This window comes from Strongylocentrotus purpuratus, unplaced genomic scaffold (genome assembly GCF_000002235.5).
Source record: "Strongylocentrotus purpuratus isolate Spur 01 unplaced genomic scaffold, Spur_5.0 spur5_scaffold_5, whole genome shotgun sequence".
Classification (NCBI taxonomy): Eukaryota; Metazoa; Echinodermata; class Echinoidea; order Camarodonta; family Strongylocentrotidae; genus Strongylocentrotus; species Strongylocentrotus purpuratus.
Window position 1 is genome coordinate 3,900,185 of NW_022145611.1, and position 20,270 is coordinate 3,920,454.

The following is a 20,270-nucleotide window of genomic DNA, read 5'->3' on the forward strand; positions in this document are numbered from 1 at the left end:
ACAATTTCTTAATTTTACCTAGTATTTCTTTATAATTTAAGTTTTCATTTACTTCTACATTAATTTTAAGGAAAACATTACCCCTAGAATATTTAAAAATTATACTTTCTGACCAAAGGATATTATACAACTTCCTTGAAGGGCGCCTAACAACATTTGTTTTTATCGTTGTTTACACGGAGTCCGGAAAGTTTCCTGGAACTTCTCCATAACAGTTCTATTACTTTGGTAATGGAATCCTCACCTTGAACAAAATGGGTAATTTGTTTGTTTTTTAAGTTGATTTTATTTCTCAAAACTCCTATTCTTTTTCGTACATAACATAGTTTATACAAAACTGCAACATTATAGCAGGAGCATATCTATAGCAGCACGAGGGGGGGGGGGGGGTTAGGGGGTTTAACCCCGGGTTTAACCCCTCCCCAGGCGCGCCGGAAGCTGTTTGGGATTTGGGGGGGGGGCAAACATTCCAGGGGGCTCACCTTCCAGGGGCAGTGACGTAATGAGAAAAAAAAGTTCGGAAGGGGGGGGGGGGGCAGACGAAAAAATCTGCATCACCACCAGTCTTACACGTTACATGCAGGTCCCGCGAAACGTTTTTCAATATGGAGTATTAACGATCACGTAGAGCCTGAATTGGCGTGGGGTCCAGCGCATGAGCCTCGGCAGGGGGTCAAGGGGTTGAGCCCCCGGAAGCTCAGGTTTTTTTTTATAGGTATTTACCTCTTTAAGGCTATTGACGTGCTCCAGGGAGGGGGAGAGAACCCAGAAACTCAGAGGTTTTAATATTTAATTACGGTCAGATGAGCATCTAGGGGCCCGCCTAAAGGACCTTGGTGGGGTCCACGGGGCAGAGCCCCCGGAAGCTCAGGGGTATTACGGTCAGATGAGCATCCAGGGGCCCGCCTTAGAGTCCTTGGTGGGTCCAGGGGGCATAGCCCCTGGAAGCTCGGGGGTTTAAGGTATTTAATTACGATCAGATGAGTACCAGGAAAACGCCTTAGGGCCCTTGGAGGGGTTCGGGGACGGAGCGTCCGTAAGCTCTGGGGTTTTAGGCATTATTTTAATTACGGTCAGATGAGCATTTTTTAATACCTTATTTGTGACATTGGCAGGTCACTTATATTTTTCTCTCCGTCTTTCTTTCTTTTTCTCTTTAACATACTTTTTCAGAAAGTGAGGGGGTGGAGGGGGGCTCGAGCCCAGCCATTTTGCAGACCATGACATAAAGGCTTTTAAATAAGCGTATTTTTCGCCCGACTGTAATTTGGGAATTTCTTATTTTCCAACAAACGCATAAAAAGGTATGATTTACCAAAAATACTGACAATCGAATGATGGTCTACGCGAATCCGAAAAGTAGGCCTAGGGTCTACTCAAACTCTGAAGCAATCATGAAGAAAGGAAAAGTGTAGAAAAGGAAAATCTAGATCTACAACAACTTATGGGACAGATCTTTGATTCGGTATATAAGGAGTGTAATAAGCTTGCGCTGAGTAGCTAATAAGCCTTTGTTCCTTGGGTGCTCACCCCCCCCCCCCCCATTTTTAGCCATTGAATAACGAATAGTTCATTTCATGATTAATTTGTTACAACCATAGTATATATCTCTATGGTTACAACCCAAAAAACGTCATGAGTCCTCGCAAAAAAATGAATATACTTCGGATATTTTTTTGCAGAATAGTCCTTTTTGCACCAGCGCGATCCGCATTTAGCGACAATCATCTCCGTGCCTTTTACACTAAAAGTCATCATGGAATTATATTGGCCTTTTTCGGATACCAATAATCTACGTGATACAGGCCAGGATCAACGCGCAAGCAAGGGCATGTCAAAAGAAATCAAAGGACGATCAAGGCATGAGGCTGGATGAAATCCACGACTTTATTTTACCATATTTCAGAGACATATATATCGACACCGTACCGGACTGCTGAGTGGAAAGAAAGAGAGCCAGAAGTAGAGGTGAGTGCTAATTAATTAGCCTCAGGCCCAGGTCCAGGGACTCGGGAGCTCGGACGCCGATGCCGAAGGCGTACGGAGTCGGACGTGGACTCGGCCGAGCTAGCTCAGAGCAGAGCAGAGCAGTTATCATGTTTATCAAAACGATTCAAACAGCGGGTTGGGTGACTTGGCCTGGGTCACATTTTTTCGCAATGTTAAGAGGTAGTACTAGTAGTAGGCTACTAGAAATTACAATTTTGACTTAGAAGTCTACAATGTTTTCGACTCCTCTGGCAGTCTGGGCATCTTTTCAACCATTTCACTTGAAATTATGAATATGATTTGAAGTCTTTGATTAGGGAGGCCAATGCCCGGGCGTAAGGCTTCTACACCTACGATTTGTGCGCTCGTCGCCCACTTCAAAAAATTAGCAGAGGGAAAAAAATGATGTAAAAATAAAAATTGATGAAAATAAGAAAAGAAAATACAATTATACATTTCACAACATAGTCTATCTAGTTAATCACGGATCTGTAACAGTCTTTCACCATTTGTTGACGATCTTGCAGATTTTGACGTATTTTAATCCAATAATTGTTGTAGCAGAAGACCCTGACGCGCGCGCACAACCGACTAAGAAAATCCTAGAGGGCGTAGAGGTTTGCTCACTAAAAACCTTCTCATTGGCAGAAGGTAGACCCTAAAAATATGGGATCCGTTTTGATTAAAGTAAGAGATCAACATTTCAGATGTTCATAATTGCCACTTCTAACCACTAGATTTCTAGAAAATTTAAAGAAAAAAGATTATATCTTTTTAAATACAGATTTTTACAAACTGAACATTCGAAAGTAGATGTTTCTGTCAATCTTGCGTTGGATTGAGCCCTATAGCTACATCCATCTCAAAATGAGTAGGAAAACTGTGAACAGTGACGTCATTGTTCGCGCCAAAAATAAAGGGTATTGAGACATATTTCTGAGCTCTGGTCAGATCGTGCGCAAAGCGTAGTCTTATTTATAGACCCTAGTACCTTATTCTCACAGCACTAGATACGAGTGTCGTGCAGTAATGTATAAGAAGTGTTAAAAAAGATATTTCAGTAAAAAAAAAAGTCTACGTGAGCAGTCTATACTCCAATTGAGAATTGAAATGAAAGCCATGATTTGAAGGTGTGTGTTGTATGATACATGGTTAGTGAGTGTGTATGTTACGTATAGCGAAAGGGAGAGAGAGAGAGAGAGTGAGAGAAATATTATAATGTACATTGCATGGATATGCGCTATGCATGCTGCTGTCCTATTGTGTTCGCTGCAAGATGGATGTTAATTGGACCTCATAACTTCTCGATCGTTGATAATGCAGTGTCAGATTGATCTTTACTCATGAGGAAATACTATTGGATTTGGAATATCACCTTAAGGTAGGCTTACTTATTAATTTTAATTCTTTTCTAGGATTATATTGACTACAATCACGTACATCTACCGGTATGTTTATTTTTTTTGTCAGTTCATGTTTTGTCCCTCCATGGCTCGATTTCAGGACTGCGGCTTGCAATGCAATTACCTAGCTGTGTCGGTGTGTGCGACCGATTCAAGGCTAGCCGCTGATGATGAATGGAATTTTGCGCGAAGTTTTAAACTTGTTATCCGGGCAATGATACGCCCAATCCCCTCGGGCCTGTCTAATTATGAACGTAATTTTGCGACATGAAATATAATTGTTTCAAGGCTCTTACGTACGGATAGGCGTAGAAAGAAGCTGGATAAAAAGAGCTGGATATCTCCTATTTGATGGAACTTCTGGAGTCGGCAGATAGGTGAATTTTCTTAGTGAAAGAAAATACTTTCTTTTAATCTTTGTTTTATTATAAACAAATTAGTAATTAAAAAGTTAGATTCGGCTTAAAGGTAAAGACCAGTATTGGAAACGCCCCAATTTCAAAAAATAAAATGGAAGCTCTTATTACCAATCATATACATGTATGTTTTGACTAGATCTACATGATGATAACAATTTTGCCGGGAAACCGCCTACTAATTGATATATTTGGTAAATTAGTTTATCTATTGGTATGTGAGAGATAAACGCATGTGTCATGCATGTGTGCGTATAGTCCCATATACATCTTTCTGTGTACAGTGCTTGTAACTTTACAAAGACTGGACCAAATTTCTTATCATTTTGATGATTCCAGAGCCTTGCAGTACACACCAATATTTATATGCTAGATGATCAACCTTTTGTGACCGATTCCACAACGTTTCTTTCACAATGCAATCGCATGTCCATAACTGGTCTTTATCTTTAACCCGACAATTCATCCATGTTGTATCGTAGATTCAACAGAGTTAGGCTTAGGATAAAATTACCAAAAAATGACAGTTTTTGCAGCGGGGCCAAGTTGTCCCCGGGTACGAGTAAGCCCGGATCCGAATCAACATGGCGAAGAGCAAGTAATGAAGTATGCATACGCTAGACTTCTTCTTCTGTACATGTCGACAGACTTGTTAGTCCATATGAAAAATGATTTAAAAAATGAAAAAAAGGATTATGAAGGAAAAACTGTGATAGGGCAGGTCCAAGCTATTTGGATTGTGACGTACGGGACATTCAGAGACTTTAAACAAGAAATAACAATGGATGAAATTATTTATATGGCTATCTTTTGGTATGAGTCTGTGGCTATTATGGGCTAGGTAGTTCATTTGTGGAAAGTTTTAGTTCTGACCAATTCATAAATTAATTTTTAATGTAATTAATGTGCTGTGTGACGTATGGGACCAGAGAATTTCTGACTTTTTCAAAAATAAGTTCATCGTAAAAGTTCTCTGAATTTATTAAGTTATGAGATTCATGGTAATGATATCCTAATTCATTATGGAATCAAGCATTAATCACAACTATTACCATATTTTTCTGACCTTTCGTTGTTATGTAATATACCAAAAGATAAATGTGTGTATGTGACGTACGGGACACGTGACGTATGGGATAACTTTTACCTATGGGAAAATGCATTGAAATTGAGAATTTTCGTCAAAATTTGTTAAATTTGAACATTTTATACTTACAGGTAAAGACCAGTATTGGAAACGCCCCAATTTCAAAAAATAAAATGGAAGCTCTCATTACCAATCATGTGAAAGTATATATTTTGACTAATACATGATGATAACAAATTTGCCAGGAAACCGCCTACTAATTCATATATTTGGTAAATTTGTTTCTCTCATGGACTGTGAGAGATATAGGGTAGTCCCATATACATCTTTCTGTGTATAGTGCTTGTAACTTTACGAAGAACGGGCCAAATTTCTTATCATTTTGATGATTCCAGAACCTTGCAGATGCTAGATGCTAGATGCTAGATGATCAACCTTTTCTGATCGATTCCACAACGTTTCTTTCACAATGCAATCGCATGACCATAACTGGTCTTTACCTTTAAATCAGTGACAGTTAGAGTGTTTTAGAACCCAATTAGATCCTCTGACCCTCACTTAATATCCTCTGTGTTAATTTATGAGATAAATCAATACAAATATTACTTTAATAAAGAAAAAAAAAATGAATTACGTTCATACACACTATATTACCATTTTTATCACACACTTGTCCCGTACGTCACATTTCTTAATTTGATTATGTAATCAACACAGAATTTTTGTAATTTTTGTTAAACCTATTTTGTTATAGGTATTCATCTAAATTAGAACTTCCTAGAATATCTTTAAAAAAAAAAAATATTTTCATAATTAAAATTAAACAAATTAATGTCAAATTGTGACGTACGGGACATCACACTTTGGAACCTACCTCATTTGCACAATTAATTAATTTTGAAAGTTTTTATATTTTTTTCCTATTTTCTAGCATGATGGTCTACATGTCTTGAGATATTTAATTTAAAAAAAATAATTCAAATGAGATACAAAAATAAAGATGTAATGTCCCGTACGTCATGCTAATTAATAAAAATCAAAGTTTGTGACCTTGGCATTCTTTGTATTTTGATTATTTTTTTATTTTTGTATCAGATTCATAAAATTCATAGTTTCAGCTTTAAAATGATGTATAGTTTGTTAAATATATATAAAGATGAAATTTGACCCCCAGAGGGGACAATAGCTTGGACCTGCCCGATAACGTCATTACGAGCTTGAAATTGTAGCTGGCGCACAGTTTTTCCTTCCTAATCATTTTGCCTTCGGCGTAAACTAGAAGGGATAAGATTTAGATGACGCCATGCACAGCGAGAGTTTAAAATACGGCTTGCAAGATTTTCAACATGGAAGTCGATTTTGACCCATAATTTCCTGAAAATGGACCATTAAACAGATTTATTCAGTCAATTTGGTAAGTGGAACCGATGTATAATAGCCTAGGCCTAATTTACAAAATAAAATTAATCAGATATGCATCAGGTAAAATGCAATATTTAGGGTAAAGAACATGGCCATAAATGGCCTTGGTGCCAGAATGGGAACGCCTAAAGTCGGTTTCTGTCTCTAAAGAGCAGAGCCGTCCCTATCCAAGTCAGAGGCTAACGAACGAAAGAGACAAAAATTTTGGTCTATGCATGTTGTGCATGCGCGGTAGCGGTGGAGCAAAAAAGAATATACTTGATATAGAGCGCCGTTCGCTCGAAATTGCTGAATATGCAAGAGTGGAAACTTGAGTTAGACCCGGAAGCTTGGCAGCTGGAGACGGCTTTCTTCCAGAAGCTTTGGTATTCAAGGTATTCAGGTTTTCAATACCAAAATCTAACATTTTATAGATAAAGACCAGTTATGGTCATGCAATTGCATTGTGAAAGAAACGTTGTGGAATCGGTCAGAAAAGTTGATCATCTAGCATATAAGTATTGGTGTGTACTGCAAGGTTCTGGAATCATCAATATGATATTTGGCCCAGTCTTTGTAAAGTTACAAGCACTGTACACAGAAAGATGTATACATGTATGGGACTATGCGACACAGGCGCGACATGTGCACGATATCTATCCTGGGGCGTTTCCAAAACTGGTCTATACCTTTAATTACTCATTTCTCAACGTTAGAACTAGTTTTAAAAGAAAGCAAATCTTAAAGGGATCGTTTAACAATGTTAAATCTGAGATGCACGGTTCTACGTGTTATCAGTGTCTGTGATATGGTGTTGTATTGAAGCCCTTAAAAAAAAATTGCGCTTCAAAATGATCAAGAAGTGCCTCAAAAAAGTAAAAACTTTGAGCGACCGGTTTTACCATACTTGTTTTTCCCCAATAGATGGAGTATTATGAGAACCATTTGGCAAACGCAAAATTTGATTTTTGATTTGAAATTTGAAATTTGAGGGGCACTTTTCCTAATTAAAAAGGGGCACTTATCAGAGGTGGAAAGGGGAACGGGCACTTTTCCTAATTAAAAAGGGGCACTTACAGACTTAAAAAGCTAAAGGGCAAAGGGGCACTTCTATGTAAAAAGGAGCACTTTTGAGGTACTTCAAAAAGTGGGGGAGGGGGGCACTGTGCGCCCCCCCCCCCCATGGCTATCATGTGTATTACAGTTTTTTGAGCAACCCCCCTTACCAGATGGTTCTGTACAGTATATTGTATTCACCTTTTCTTTTTGTGTGTGTGCTCAGGTACAAATTTTATATTCTTCAGGTGAATACCCAAGATGGGAGACCGAGGTAAGCTAGTAACAAGATGGCAGACATCATTACGCAAAGGAACAGATTTTGATTCTTGGGGACAAGTGGTGGAAGCAGTGGAAGAGTACCAAATGTAAGTGATAAAGGTTATAATTAGAGTTATCAAACATTTGGTCTGGTGACAATTGCTCCAGGCTTTATTTTCATTACAGATATCATGTTAGAGCAAGACTGAGGCTTGTTTGGGAGAAGGGTCAGGGTTGGTCAAAGGTTGAAGTAAAGAATTGACCACAGAACAAAAGAGAAAGTGCATTCAACTGATTTTCACCTACCATGAAGCTGCTTCAATTTTTGTCTCAATGTACATTATATGTAGTAGTGGGTGTGTATTTCATTTCCTTATCAAAAGGCAAAAAGGAAGGCAGCAAAAATAACAATCATATGGCATTGGAAGTTAAGTATTTGGTGAAACTTGGTTTATTGATAACTTATTTGATTGATATAACAAAAAGGTCGCAGGGCTTTGATTATTCATGTAATTATGCAAGTCCCTTACACGTACATTCAAAATTGTTTCAGTTATAATCAGTTTTGTTATCACTTCTTCAAAGTTCTCAGTTGTGAAGAATAGAAATTCCTCCAATATTACATTACTAAATCTTGTAAATGAGTAAGCTCACAAAGTCATTACAGGTTCCGTTTTTGTATTCAAGTGAATGTATGGGTCACAATTTTTTTCTTGCAAATTAGGTTAGAAAGACAGCTCAACAAGGAAATGAATGCCAAGCCGCCTGTTTTTTCAGAGAGCCAAAAGGTAACACTTGATTTGTGTCCATAAAATGCATTTCACAAATTATTCAGATTTGTGAAAGTTTTATGCCGTAAACATAATAAACATGTAAAAGAGTAGATTCACAATAAACAGCACCCCCACCAGCAAGCCCCAATTTTTCAGCTCGGGGGTAAACATCTTTCAACTAGTGCAGAGCAGCAAAACGCTAGCCACAGATCGAAAAGGCCAAAGTGGTCTGAAAGGTGTGAATTCTTTAGATGGGATTGATTGTTCTGATATCAGCACACATTTTCATATTGATTTTGGATGTCAAAACCAAATCATCAATTGATTCTGGCTGAAAGTTTGCCTGATTTGGACAAAAATCAATACAAATGGTCATTTTCTGCCCAAAGTGTCAAAATGACCATATTATTGCTGATGGGGTTTACTTGACCACTTTTTCAAGCATCAGGCACATGTTTACATAGAAAAGGCCCCTCAAATCTCCTTTGCTGATAACAACAATTTCGAAAAAAATCACCCCTTACCAAAAGGGACCATAATTGTGAGTTTTGGACAAAATGACCAAACGTCATTAAAATGGTTCAATACAATTTTCCCTGGATAAGCTATTCAAACCTTCTCCACCAAAATTTCTCATTTAATCCCCTTATCCCCTAGGCCCGGCCCCCCCACTCCGAGAACGAACGGACCCCATGCGTGTTGCCAAAATGTCCTTTTCGTAACAAAAGAAAAAGGTCGACCCGTATTGACTTTACACACCGGACTTTTGCTGAAAAGGGGGGGTGCTGAAAAAGGCTCGTATACAAAAAGGTCGAACCGTATTGACTTTACACACCAGACTTTTGCTGAAAAGGGGGGGTTGGTTGGAACACGCATATGCGTACCCTAAATAACACTGAGTGGGGGGGCCGGGCCCCTAGGGTATAAAAATGCCACTGCTTATATTTTTTTTGACATTTTTCCCATAATGCATCACATTTAATCGACTAAACACTGGTGTCGCTAGATGGCGCTGTTGAGTGTGAATCAACCTTATTTGACACACTAATTCTGCAAATGACAAAGTTTTTAAATTATTTTTTAATGGCAGTCCTCAAAAGTTTGTGGAAATTTTATGCAAAGTAATGGATTTACATTAAAGGTAAAGACCAGTAATGGTCATGCGATTGCATTGTGAAAGAAACGTTGTGGAATCGATCAGAAAAGGTTGATCATCTAGCATCTAGCATCTGCAAGGTTCTGGAATCATCAAAATGATAAGAAATTTGGCCCATTCTTCGTAAAGTTACAAGCACTATACACAGAAAGATGTATATGGGACTACCCTATCTCTCTCACCAGACCATGAGAGAAATAAATTTACCAAATATATGAATTAGTAGGCGGTTTCCCGGCAAATTTTTTATCATCATGTATTAGTCAAAACATATTCTTTCACATGATTGGTAATGAGAGCTTCCATTTCATTTTTTGAAATTGGGGCGTTGCCAATACTGGTCTTTACCTTTAATGTAAAGAATACATCAATACCTTTATATTTTCTTCGTTTTACTGGGTGCAGCCATTTTTTGTCCTCGCCGGAGACTGTGATGTAAATGCGCTATGGATGTATGATTGGCCAACTATATCAATCGTACTATATCAAGTATAATTGCATGTTTTATTAAATCTTCAAAAAATGCATTTATTTTTTAATTGAAAATATTATTTTAATTTAAATTATATATAATTTACATTTGTCATATTAAGACAGTAGTAAGTAAGTATCTCTATTTTACTGTGAGCTGATTCATAAATTTTCTAATTGGATGGCAGGAAGTCAGATGCACTCATGGGAGCTTGATCAAAGCACAAGCGCATACGTTTTTCTAGTCTTGGATATTACACATTTCTAGGGTTTGACGTGTTTGTACATGTAGATCTCCTACTATCGCAGATGTATTACAGTCATCAAAAACAAAAATAGAAATTATAGTTTTGACCTGTGGTCTATCACTATTAAGTATTAGGGATGGTCAGCAGCTCTATATGCATTTGAACCGGTGTATACGGTTCAGGAAATGAGAATAGCTCGAGACTTGATCACTGTATGTAAGCCTTACGAATAGACCAGTTCACGGTTAGCACATGTCCCAAATGACCCTGAATATCCACAGATCTTTGTAAATTTTGAAATAATCACTCCCACAGTGATGGAGGTGCTACATAAATATTCTTTGTTTCCCCTTTCAAAAGAATACTTCCACCTGTGTATCATGGAGTGCACTGCTTGTGCATAAATGAATAATGATTACACACCTTTCATGAGCACGTATCCAGCATTTTATCTCTCTGTATTTCACAATTTGGTCTGCTTTGACCTTTATCTGTTCATGCTCGGACTGCAACTATGAATTGGCTTATTGGACTCATAAATATGCTCCTTGCGCGCTCCATATATTGTGCTGAGTGCATCCATGCCAGCTGCAGAGCTAGAGCGGAATACAGAGCAAATACGTCATAATGGCGGCTCCCATCTGAACTTAAAGCAGACGATAACCATCTTCTTATGTGGAAGCTTTAGTGAATATACATACCGTACAAACCTGATTGTTATATGAAAATGTGAGTTTAAACGTCCTTTGTAAACTTGCATTTTTAGTCTTTGGACTTTTTGACAAGTCATGAATAAAACCTTATTTGAACTTGAACTTGAACTCTACATAATGATGCAGGTCACAATGAAGGCTTTCATTCTCCTTTAATTCATAACTGTGTTTTAAGGTGAGGACATGTTGAACACTAACATTAATATTTTTACTTTCTTTTGAATTGAATAGAAAACTCTGCAACAAATCATGGCCTGCCTGAACCTCAGAGCTGAAACATTACAAGTGAGATCCCTTTCCTCTACTACTTTCTTTTATTTTACATACCGGTATCACATTTATAGGTTATTTTCATACATACATGTACATGTATATATATATATATATATATATGAAGACTAAACGTTGTGAAAAATTAGTGTATGATAGTACTGCTAATTTAACGAAGCTGATCGTCAGTAATCATAATATTGATATATTATGAACTCAGGTCAATCTGTTTTGTTTTGTCTTTATACATTACATTGATTACAATATGTAAACCTATGGAAAGTACTTATTCAGCATAGATTGAAGTTTTTTTGTCATAGGGTTCGTAATGCTTAAAAAAGTTGTGTTTTTTTAAATCACAAATACGACCAGTAAAGTTTCGCTAGAAACCAGGAAGCTTACAGATGACAATCACATAAGTTTTAAGTCGCTGCATATCAGATGATTTAGAAAATCACACAAATCGTCCCTGTTTTCACGAAGTGACGGTAGTGAGAAAAATCGTCACGCAAAGTGAATGCAATTTTTTTCACTACCGTCACTTCGTGAAAACAGCGACGAAATAATCTGGGATATACGAGCAGTTCACCAGAAAATGTAGTGATGCTTTGATTTCGTCACACAAGGGACCAATCCTGCATACAACGCGCTATAACAAATGAACATATTTTCAGTGCAATTATTTCTCAATAAGAGTTTGATTGATAAATTTGATTGAAAAAGGGAAGTGATGCTGATAATTATAATATTTTTCTAAGAAACATCCAGGGCAAACAAACTACTGAAACATCAGCCCACATTTGAATTGAAAAGCTCGCCAAGTAATTAAACGGACGGTGTTTGTTCCCAATTGAAACGCTGCACATGCATTGGAGTATGCAGCTGAATGTACAAAGGCATCTTTCTTACAAGCCATAGTGAAGCTTCAAGTGATTCCTTTATATTTTTTAAATACTGTAGTCAGTGCAGTGTGAGGCAGCAGATCAAAGAGTTACAATAACACAGGTGAAGTAAGAGAAATAAGTGAAGAAGAGAGAACAAAACAGGCACTGAAAATGTATGCATTGTTATGGGACACTGTCTGCTTATGCTAATCTGGTTACTTGCGTGACGTCACAAATCTCAGCAGTGTTCGGAGAGCTCTTCAAGTGCGACAGTTGCTGCTGTATTTTACCATTTCAAAATTGAAAATAATTGTTACTTTGACTGTTTCCAAGCGGGGAATTTCGATAACCTTGTTCGATTTACCATTCCCTTAGCATTTATGCAATGATACAAATTAAATCAATATTTAAAATCAACAAATGTCTACTTTAACTTGCTGTAGAGACATGACTCTTACTGTGAAGGAAGGGAGTCTGGAGACCTACATGTACATGTAGTACCGGTAGTCATTTTTCTACTTCATTGATCTTGCCTATGCCACACTGCTGTAAGCAGTTCTCACATTCAATTACAGTGATTCCTAACCATCAGAAGACTAAAGGGTTCCTTCTTGAATTAAAAGAATTTTATATATTCTTAGTATTTAAGATCTCAAAGAAGAATATCTTTTCCATTTTCAACAGTCACCAAGTGCAACAGATGAACTTTCACTTGAAGAGTTAAAGAAGTTGGATAAAGGTATGATACTCCATGTTGATTTATATTCCATAACACTACATCCACACTTATGGATCCTCCTTAATATCACTGCTACAAAATGATTATGCAAGGAATCAGATGTTTGATATAGCTAGGTTGAAAGAAATGAAAGAGAACTCGGGTGCCACAACTTTATCGCATAATCTTGAAATTTTTTGTTTTAAGTGCATACTCCATGCAGAAATTTATATATTTGCGATTGTTTCAGCTCTTGATTAAGCTCTTGCGGCTAACTTGCCTGCCATTTTCCCCAAGTGCCATTTTGGTTGAAACCTATTATTGGCTTTTAGGTCGACGTCCAATTCGGACTAAATCTCCCTTTGACAAATGGATTCTTGAATAACTGTGATTAGAATCTCAACCTTTGTTTATAGTAGAAACCTAGATGGTCACCCTATATCATTCATCTTGTTAATTCTCAGCTTTACAAGATTTGCTATCAAGTTCACCTTCAGAATTTCCAGTGGACTTGCCTGCAGGAGCACTCCGGACACGGTATGCTGAAAAACATATTACAACTATCATACAAGAATTAAGATGTGAAAGCAATAAACATCATTCCTTTGAATTAGAATAAATCATGTTGCAATTCTCCTATTATGTTCTTTTTGCTTTTGGGAATCATTGTGTCTGAAATCCTGATATAGAGTATCCAATAAAAGTGAGTATACCCCTTTAAAAAACATTAAATATTACATTGTATTTCCTTAGTATGCTATACTGTATTCATGCAATGAATAGGTTGCTTTTAGGCTTGTTTTTTAAGACAACTTTGTAAAAGGTTAAATCAAAATATTCATATAATATTGAATGGCCTTGAGCGGGATACAAGGGTATATCCCACAAGCTAATATATTCTCTTCTATCTCACGAAAGAAAAGCCATTCAATATTATTATTATTAATTGTATGGTATCTTCTACCTCTGTTTTCCTCAATAAGTCCTTCTGTTATTAAATAGTTTCATTATTAAACACAGGAAGAAAAAACAAACATTTTGTTTTTAACCCAAGAGCTAGCAGTTTGAAAGGGCTTCGCACATGCATCCATTGTCTTGGCCTTTGCGTATGTAAACCCATATTTTCCTTTTTTATAAGCATTCACGCAGCCCAGACCATGGGATATGGAGAAATACTGCACAGTCATTGTGTTACTGATTCACAAACCATAAGATATGGTATTAAAATTGCATGCTCATCCAGATGAACTATTTTTTCTGGTTCGCCGCAAAACCATTATCCAAATAATGATCAACTATATGTTCGGGGCGTACTCATTTTTGTTGGATACTGTACACTGTAGACAGCACAGTGCATGGAGGTTTTGTTAAACCAGGAAATCCCTGTTAAAATCAGCTTATTATCACAACCTATGAAAATATGAAAACAATGACATAGAGGCTCTGTTAAGTTTAGAAACAAAACCTATAAAACTCAATCACACACAAAAAAAGTTTGAACCTTTTATCATATTTTCCTTCCAACAGAATATCATGTTCGAAACCTACATGTTTTAAAGAACTAGTTGTACCTTTTATGCATTTATTAAAATTACATATTTTTAGAATAAAAACAATAAAAAAGTCACAGCATTTGAGTGAACTGAAATGTTTCAGAGTTTCATACTCCATCCTCAGCCTTAATTTTTACAACAGAATTGAACCTTATTTTCAAAATTGTCAAAATGAACCTTTTCTCAATAATACACAGGTCACCTAAGATGAACTTGGATATCGATATTGAAGGAGAAGAAGATGAAGAGGATGAAGAAGAAGATGCAATGCCACAACTTCAGTCCAAATCACAAAACATCAAACCTACAGGTAAGATAATAGGTTTAAAGTTCGGAGCTTAAACATCCATTTTCATAGTTGTAACTAGCTCTCTCCCATGCACAATCTCAGTAGGAGAGAACTGTTATGAGCTTTAAGGGTTTGAGGTGTTGTAGTTGAGTGGTGTAAACATTTGACTTGAAATGCAAAGGTTGTGGATTTGATCCCTTACACAGCATTAATGTCCTTTGGCAAGGCATTAATCTACATTTGCACCTGCATACCCAGGAAAGAAAACCTTAATTTGTGTCAGGAATTGGAGATTCCATTTCTTTGCAATTCAGAGCTAATTTTCACCATTCAACTGCTTTTGCGTCAACAAAAAGTTATCATCTGTAGAACAAGTAAATGTTGATCTTTCTACAGGTATCAAAATCATGAAAAGATATGTCATAGCTGGGTCAGGAAAAAAACAACATGTGTATGTAGATTTAAACAATTTAAGATAAAGATTTAGACTTGCTGGTTTACTTCCTTTTAAATGTCTACAGTCTCTTATTTAAAGGCATCATTTAACAATGTTTCCAGTTTTACAAATCTGAGATGCATGGCCCTACAGTGTCTGTGATATAGTGTAATATTGAAGACCCAAAGAAAAAAGGAAAAATCTTTGAGTGACCGGTTTTACCATACTCATTTTCCCCAATAGACTGTAGTGTTATAGCTGTTCTAAACCGCTGGGAAAACATGGAAGATAAGATATAAAACCTAAGATGGTAAAACAAAAGATACAACATTTAATACAGAAAACCAATTAGCTCCTTATATCGTCTTCCAGAGCGCATTATTACGTTTACCACGCACTTTGGTAAGGAATTATGAGAAGAATTTTTAGTAACAGAAAAGTTACTCAAAAGGATCAGGTTAGGATATAACAATATAACAGATATAACGGTTTTCAGAATACTGCTCCTAGCCTCTTGGGAGAGCCAGCCGGGTCGTGACATAAACCAAACTTTGTGCAATAGGCATAAATTGTGCCTGCTTCAAATTATTAAGTGTTTATGTCGAATATTTTGTATTTTCAGGCCAAATTCATATTCATATACAATTTTGACATATTATGTTCACTGGAATGATTTCTTTGGTAAATAATTCAAATTATACAATTTGCTTTTGTAGCTGGGTCAGGAATCACAAACACAAATCACTTTGCAAAATCGCTGATGAAAAAAGTTGCTAAATTTACAGTCAGTCATTACTTTAATTTATTTTACAACATGTAATAATTTGATTGTAACACATCGTTATTCACATATTTATGTATCAGACTCGACAGTTTCTATGACTTTGTGTACATTATTTCTACCATTGTTATCTATCTGTTTGTCATTTTATTTGTATTTGAAATCTAACCCCAAATTTTGGTTGCAATAAAGAAATAAATAATAATAATTCATATTGTGAAAATAATACTTTAAAAATTATAGATTATCTTAAATAAGATATAGAAATGAAGAGCAACTGCAGAAGAATATGGGATTATTGCATTCTGCCATGACAACTGCAAATAATACTATCTATCGTCAAAAAACGTGACGCTGCAAAATCACCCTGAAAATCACACAGTTCAGCGGGTGCAAATCAGTAATGTTCATGAACCAGGTGCTGAATAAATCTTCGCCGTAAGCCTCATTAGCATATGCGCTGCGGTCTGACTGCATAAAGTTTTACAATGTGTTTCATCAAACTCAATTGGAATTCAACAATTACTCTTACTTTTATTTTTCCAAAGGCACGCTTTTACCAAGGATAGCCCATGAGCCTGGGACTACTGGACTGTCAATCCATTTAGAGAAGATTGGTCTCAAAGATTCCACCTCATATCTTGATCCTTTTATCACTGTCTCTGTCAAAGGTGAGATTCATCACAGAATCATTATCTTATAGAAAACATAAAGAAGGCGTAGATTCTTTCACGTTTTGTCTGTATTTACTGTTTTAACGAGAGTAAATTATAACAAGAAAAATGCTTTGTTCGGACACCCTAGTTTTATTGGGTGCCCTGTATCTTTTTATTACCTCGTCTCGACCTGAAGAAAGTGAAGAGAAGTTGCCGCAAATGTTGCATAAATCTTCGGCTGAAATAAGTTCAAGAATTTTTGTGCTCTTTTTTCTTCATAAGTTTACTTTCTGTGAGTAATCAATCAGATACGATTATTTACGTCTGGGGACTGGCCTTTAACCTAACAAAGTGAAAGACAAGACTTGGTTTCGAACCAAGCATACCACCGATGACACCCTGTTAGATCAACTAACGCCTTCCTAAACAATTTTTATGCCGCGCCCACCAAAGGTTGTGCCGTTGATTATATGTTTTCGGGTTGTTCGTCCATCTGTCCCAGTTTCTCGTTATCTTTAGATACAAACTTCAAACTTGATGATAGTATGTATCACCATACAAAGACAATCTGATTAGATTTTGGGTTAGTAGGTCAAAGGTAAACAGTCACATACTGTAGGTCAGCTTTTGAAATTCCAGCTATTAGCCTCGTTATCACGATGTCTCAAGAACCACTAGAGTTCAACTAGTGTTCAAAGTTGTTGATACATGTTGTATGTATCATCATTGGAAGACAAACTGAATAGATTTTTGGTAAGTAGGTCAATGGTCAAAGGTCATAGAGGTAAATTTAGATTACAGATTTTTATCCTTATCGGGATATCTTACAAACCACTGGAGATACCAGGCTCAATCTTGTTAATAATATGTATCACTATAGAGTGGTGAAGTGTGACGTCAACAAAAATCTTTTTTTAGAATTTCTCAATTTTTTCTTCATTTTCCGAAAGAGCATAAAAAATAATGTCCAAATGTCGAAAACCAATTGAATATGTTAAGTATTGGCTGAGATAGGTTATGAGCCAGAGCAAATAGCACTGAGTTCCTATGGGAAATCTTTTTATTCAGATGGTCATATCTCAGCCAATACTTAACATATTCAATGGGGATATGACCATCTGAATAAAAAGATTTCCCATAGGAACTCAGTGCTATTTGCTCTGGCTCATAACCTATCTCAGCCAATACTTAACATATTCAATTGGTTTTCGACATTTGGACATTGTTTTTTGATGCTCTTTCGGAAAATGAAGAAAAAATTGAGAAATTCTGAAAATAGATTTTTATGACGTCACAGCTTCGGTACTCTATAGGAAGACGACCTGATTAGATTTAAGGTTTGAGGTTAGTAGGCCAAAAGTCACACGTCAGCTTCTGAATTTCAAGCTATTAGTCTCATTATCGCAAAACCCTAGAATAACTAGAGATATGAGGTTCAAACTTGGTGATTTGTATCACCATTGGGAGACAGTCTCATTAGATTTAAGGTAAGTAGGTCAAAGGTAGTAGGTTAAAGGTCTCAGGTCAATTTCTGAAATTGAAGATTTTTAGCCTTGCTTTCTCAATATCTGAACATGGTGACAATATTACTACCTGTATAGGAAGATGATCCAATCATATTAGTAAGTTAAGATCATAGTCGTGGATTGACATTTGATTGTAGGCTATTTGTTTTTCATGATATGTCACAAATAATTCCATCCATTTCCTATTCTGAATTTAGGGCGGAGGCCTATAGTAGATGCAGTCACATTAGTCTTGTTGATCATAAGTTTAAATATTGTGAAAAATTTGATTTGATTTGATTCTGTTTCTCTTGTAGATATGGCTGGTGTCGATGTCATGAAATCACAAGACACTCCTGTTGCTACTAAAAGAGAGGACCAGTATGTCATCTACAAATCGAATGTGGAGTTACAAAAACCACTGGAAAAATTACCCAAAGGTATGTACCGTCTTAAAAAAAGCAGCATCACCTTACAGGAAAAAAATTGCCTTGCATGATTGTCAGCAAGCAGTGAAAATATTCATGTGCAAAGAATCTTAAAGGAAACCTCACCCAAAAAATAACTTTACTTTTTCTGAGAGATTTATTATATTCTTCAATCTACAAGATTCCCCACCAAAGAGAGGCATAAAGCAAGAATAATGGTCAGTTTATCAGCACGGCATGGGCATCGCCATTTTCTCAAAAACGTGACGTACTATGTGAAGTCTTTTATCAAGTTAATGTTTTCAAATTTATGGATGCTTCCTTCCCAGGTGTGTATGGTGATAAAGCATTTCATTCACCTGCTATTATCCTTTGTACTACAATTGCCAGAATGCAAATTGAATAAATAAGTTGGTGCTTCTTTAGGGTAAATGATTTGTCAATTGCTATATCTTAATATTGTAAAATGAATTAGTTACATTGTTCCCCTGCTATAAATTTTTCACCAGATATAATTACTTTTTTCTCAGCTATGGTTTTTTTCTCACTGAAAAGTAAAGGTTTTGTTATTGATTTCAAAAGCCTTTCCAACTGAAGCTTGGCGTATGATACATGTACAACTTCAACTGGCACGTCACATTTTCAAGAAAATGGCTGCTAATACTATGCTAAAATGGGTACCCGGTAGGATGCGAAAGCTAATGTGCTTAGATTAGCAAGTGTGCGCTTTTAAAAATGACACCTGGCTGAAATACTCCCCAGGGAGTGGAGAATGTGTATACATTGTGTGCGGGTAAGCCTGAATCCAATGACCGGGGTAATAATCTGATTGCAGGGCCCTCAGGGAGAACAGTATGAATACTGATGAGGCTACTCTGGGTAAACAAGACATATTATTATTATTATTATTTATCACATCATGCCAAGAACATCTTCATTTATACATTTCTTGTACATTTTCGTAAGGAATATTGTACATCAAAGGGCAGGAATTCATCAGTATACTTATTCTTCGGGTGAGGTCTCTTTGAAGGAAAGAAAATGGTAGAGCAAACAGAAGAAGAAGAAAAAGGAGAAATACTAAGATGTAATAAAAATTACTTTGTAATTGCAGCCTCGAAATTGCATTGAACCTTCAATATGAAACACACATTCTATTGGCATGTGAAAATGGTGTTGTCAAACTATTTGATAAATAGTTTACTGTTTACAATGCAATGGCAAGTATTAATAATAATTGCATTTGATAGTTCAAAGCTTATGTAACTTTCTTGATTTTGAGATTCTAGTTATTGGGGGGGGGGGGGGGCTACTGGAAAATGAAATTACATGGAAAAATGTTTATATTTTTAAATGGTGACAGGGAACATTTTTATTGAATTCTTTATGTGAAACTCTATCCTGATTAGTGTGACTTTTAAGAAAGGAAAATATAATTGCTAAATTTGAAATCTCTACTCATCTTCCCTTTAGGGAAACAATGATAATGATAGTGCGAATTAGCAGTTGTTCAGAATTTTATATCCTATACATACACATTTGATGTTATCTACAATATGTAAGCAACGTGTCATACATTCATTGTATTTTCCTTCGGCAAGAAAAAAATCTACATCTGCCATTCCGACTCAGGTGTAGTAATGGGTACCCAGTAGGAAGAAATTCCTTGAATGAGCACCTTATCATGGTAGCTTGGCTAAAGCCAGGGTAATAAAAGGATTGAAGGGCCCTTAGGGAGAACTGTGTTGCATGTATGTAATATTGGTAAGGCTACCC

The 20,270-nt window shown here is 36.4% G+C and overlaps 1 protein-coding gene across 2 annotated transcripts in view; it reads left to right on the forward strand.

Moving 5' to 3' along the window:
• The first annotated feature begins 1,769 nt into the window (after positions 1 to 1,769).
• The window catches only part of LOC585110 (axin interactor, dorsalization-associated protein), a 30,745-nt gene continuing 12,244 nt past the window's right edge, over positions 1,770 to 20,270 (forward strand). The window contains exons 1-9 of one of the 2 annotated variants that reach the window (XM_030998805.1): positions 1,770 to 1,968; positions 7,579 to 7,720; positions 8,338 to 8,401; positions 11,206 to 11,259; positions 12,813 to 12,867; positions 13,311 to 13,383; positions 14,597 to 14,709; positions 16,454 to 16,576; positions 18,384 to 18,506. In XM_030998805.1, the coding sequence (XP_030854665.1) occupies positions 7,614 to 7,720; positions 8,338 to 8,401; positions 11,206 to 11,259; positions 12,813 to 12,867; positions 13,311 to 13,383; positions 14,597 to 14,709; positions 16,454 to 16,576; positions 18,384 to 18,506 (712 nt within the window). In that variant the 5' untranslated portion in view covers positions 1,770 to 1,968; positions 7,579 to 7,613. The remainder of the gene's footprint in view (positions 1,969 to 7,578; positions 7,721 to 8,337; positions 8,402 to 11,205; positions 11,260 to 12,812; positions 12,868 to 13,310; positions 13,384 to 14,596; positions 14,710 to 16,453; positions 16,577 to 18,383; positions 18,507 to 20,270) is intronic. The other variant, XM_030998804.1, reaches the window with a different exon arrangement.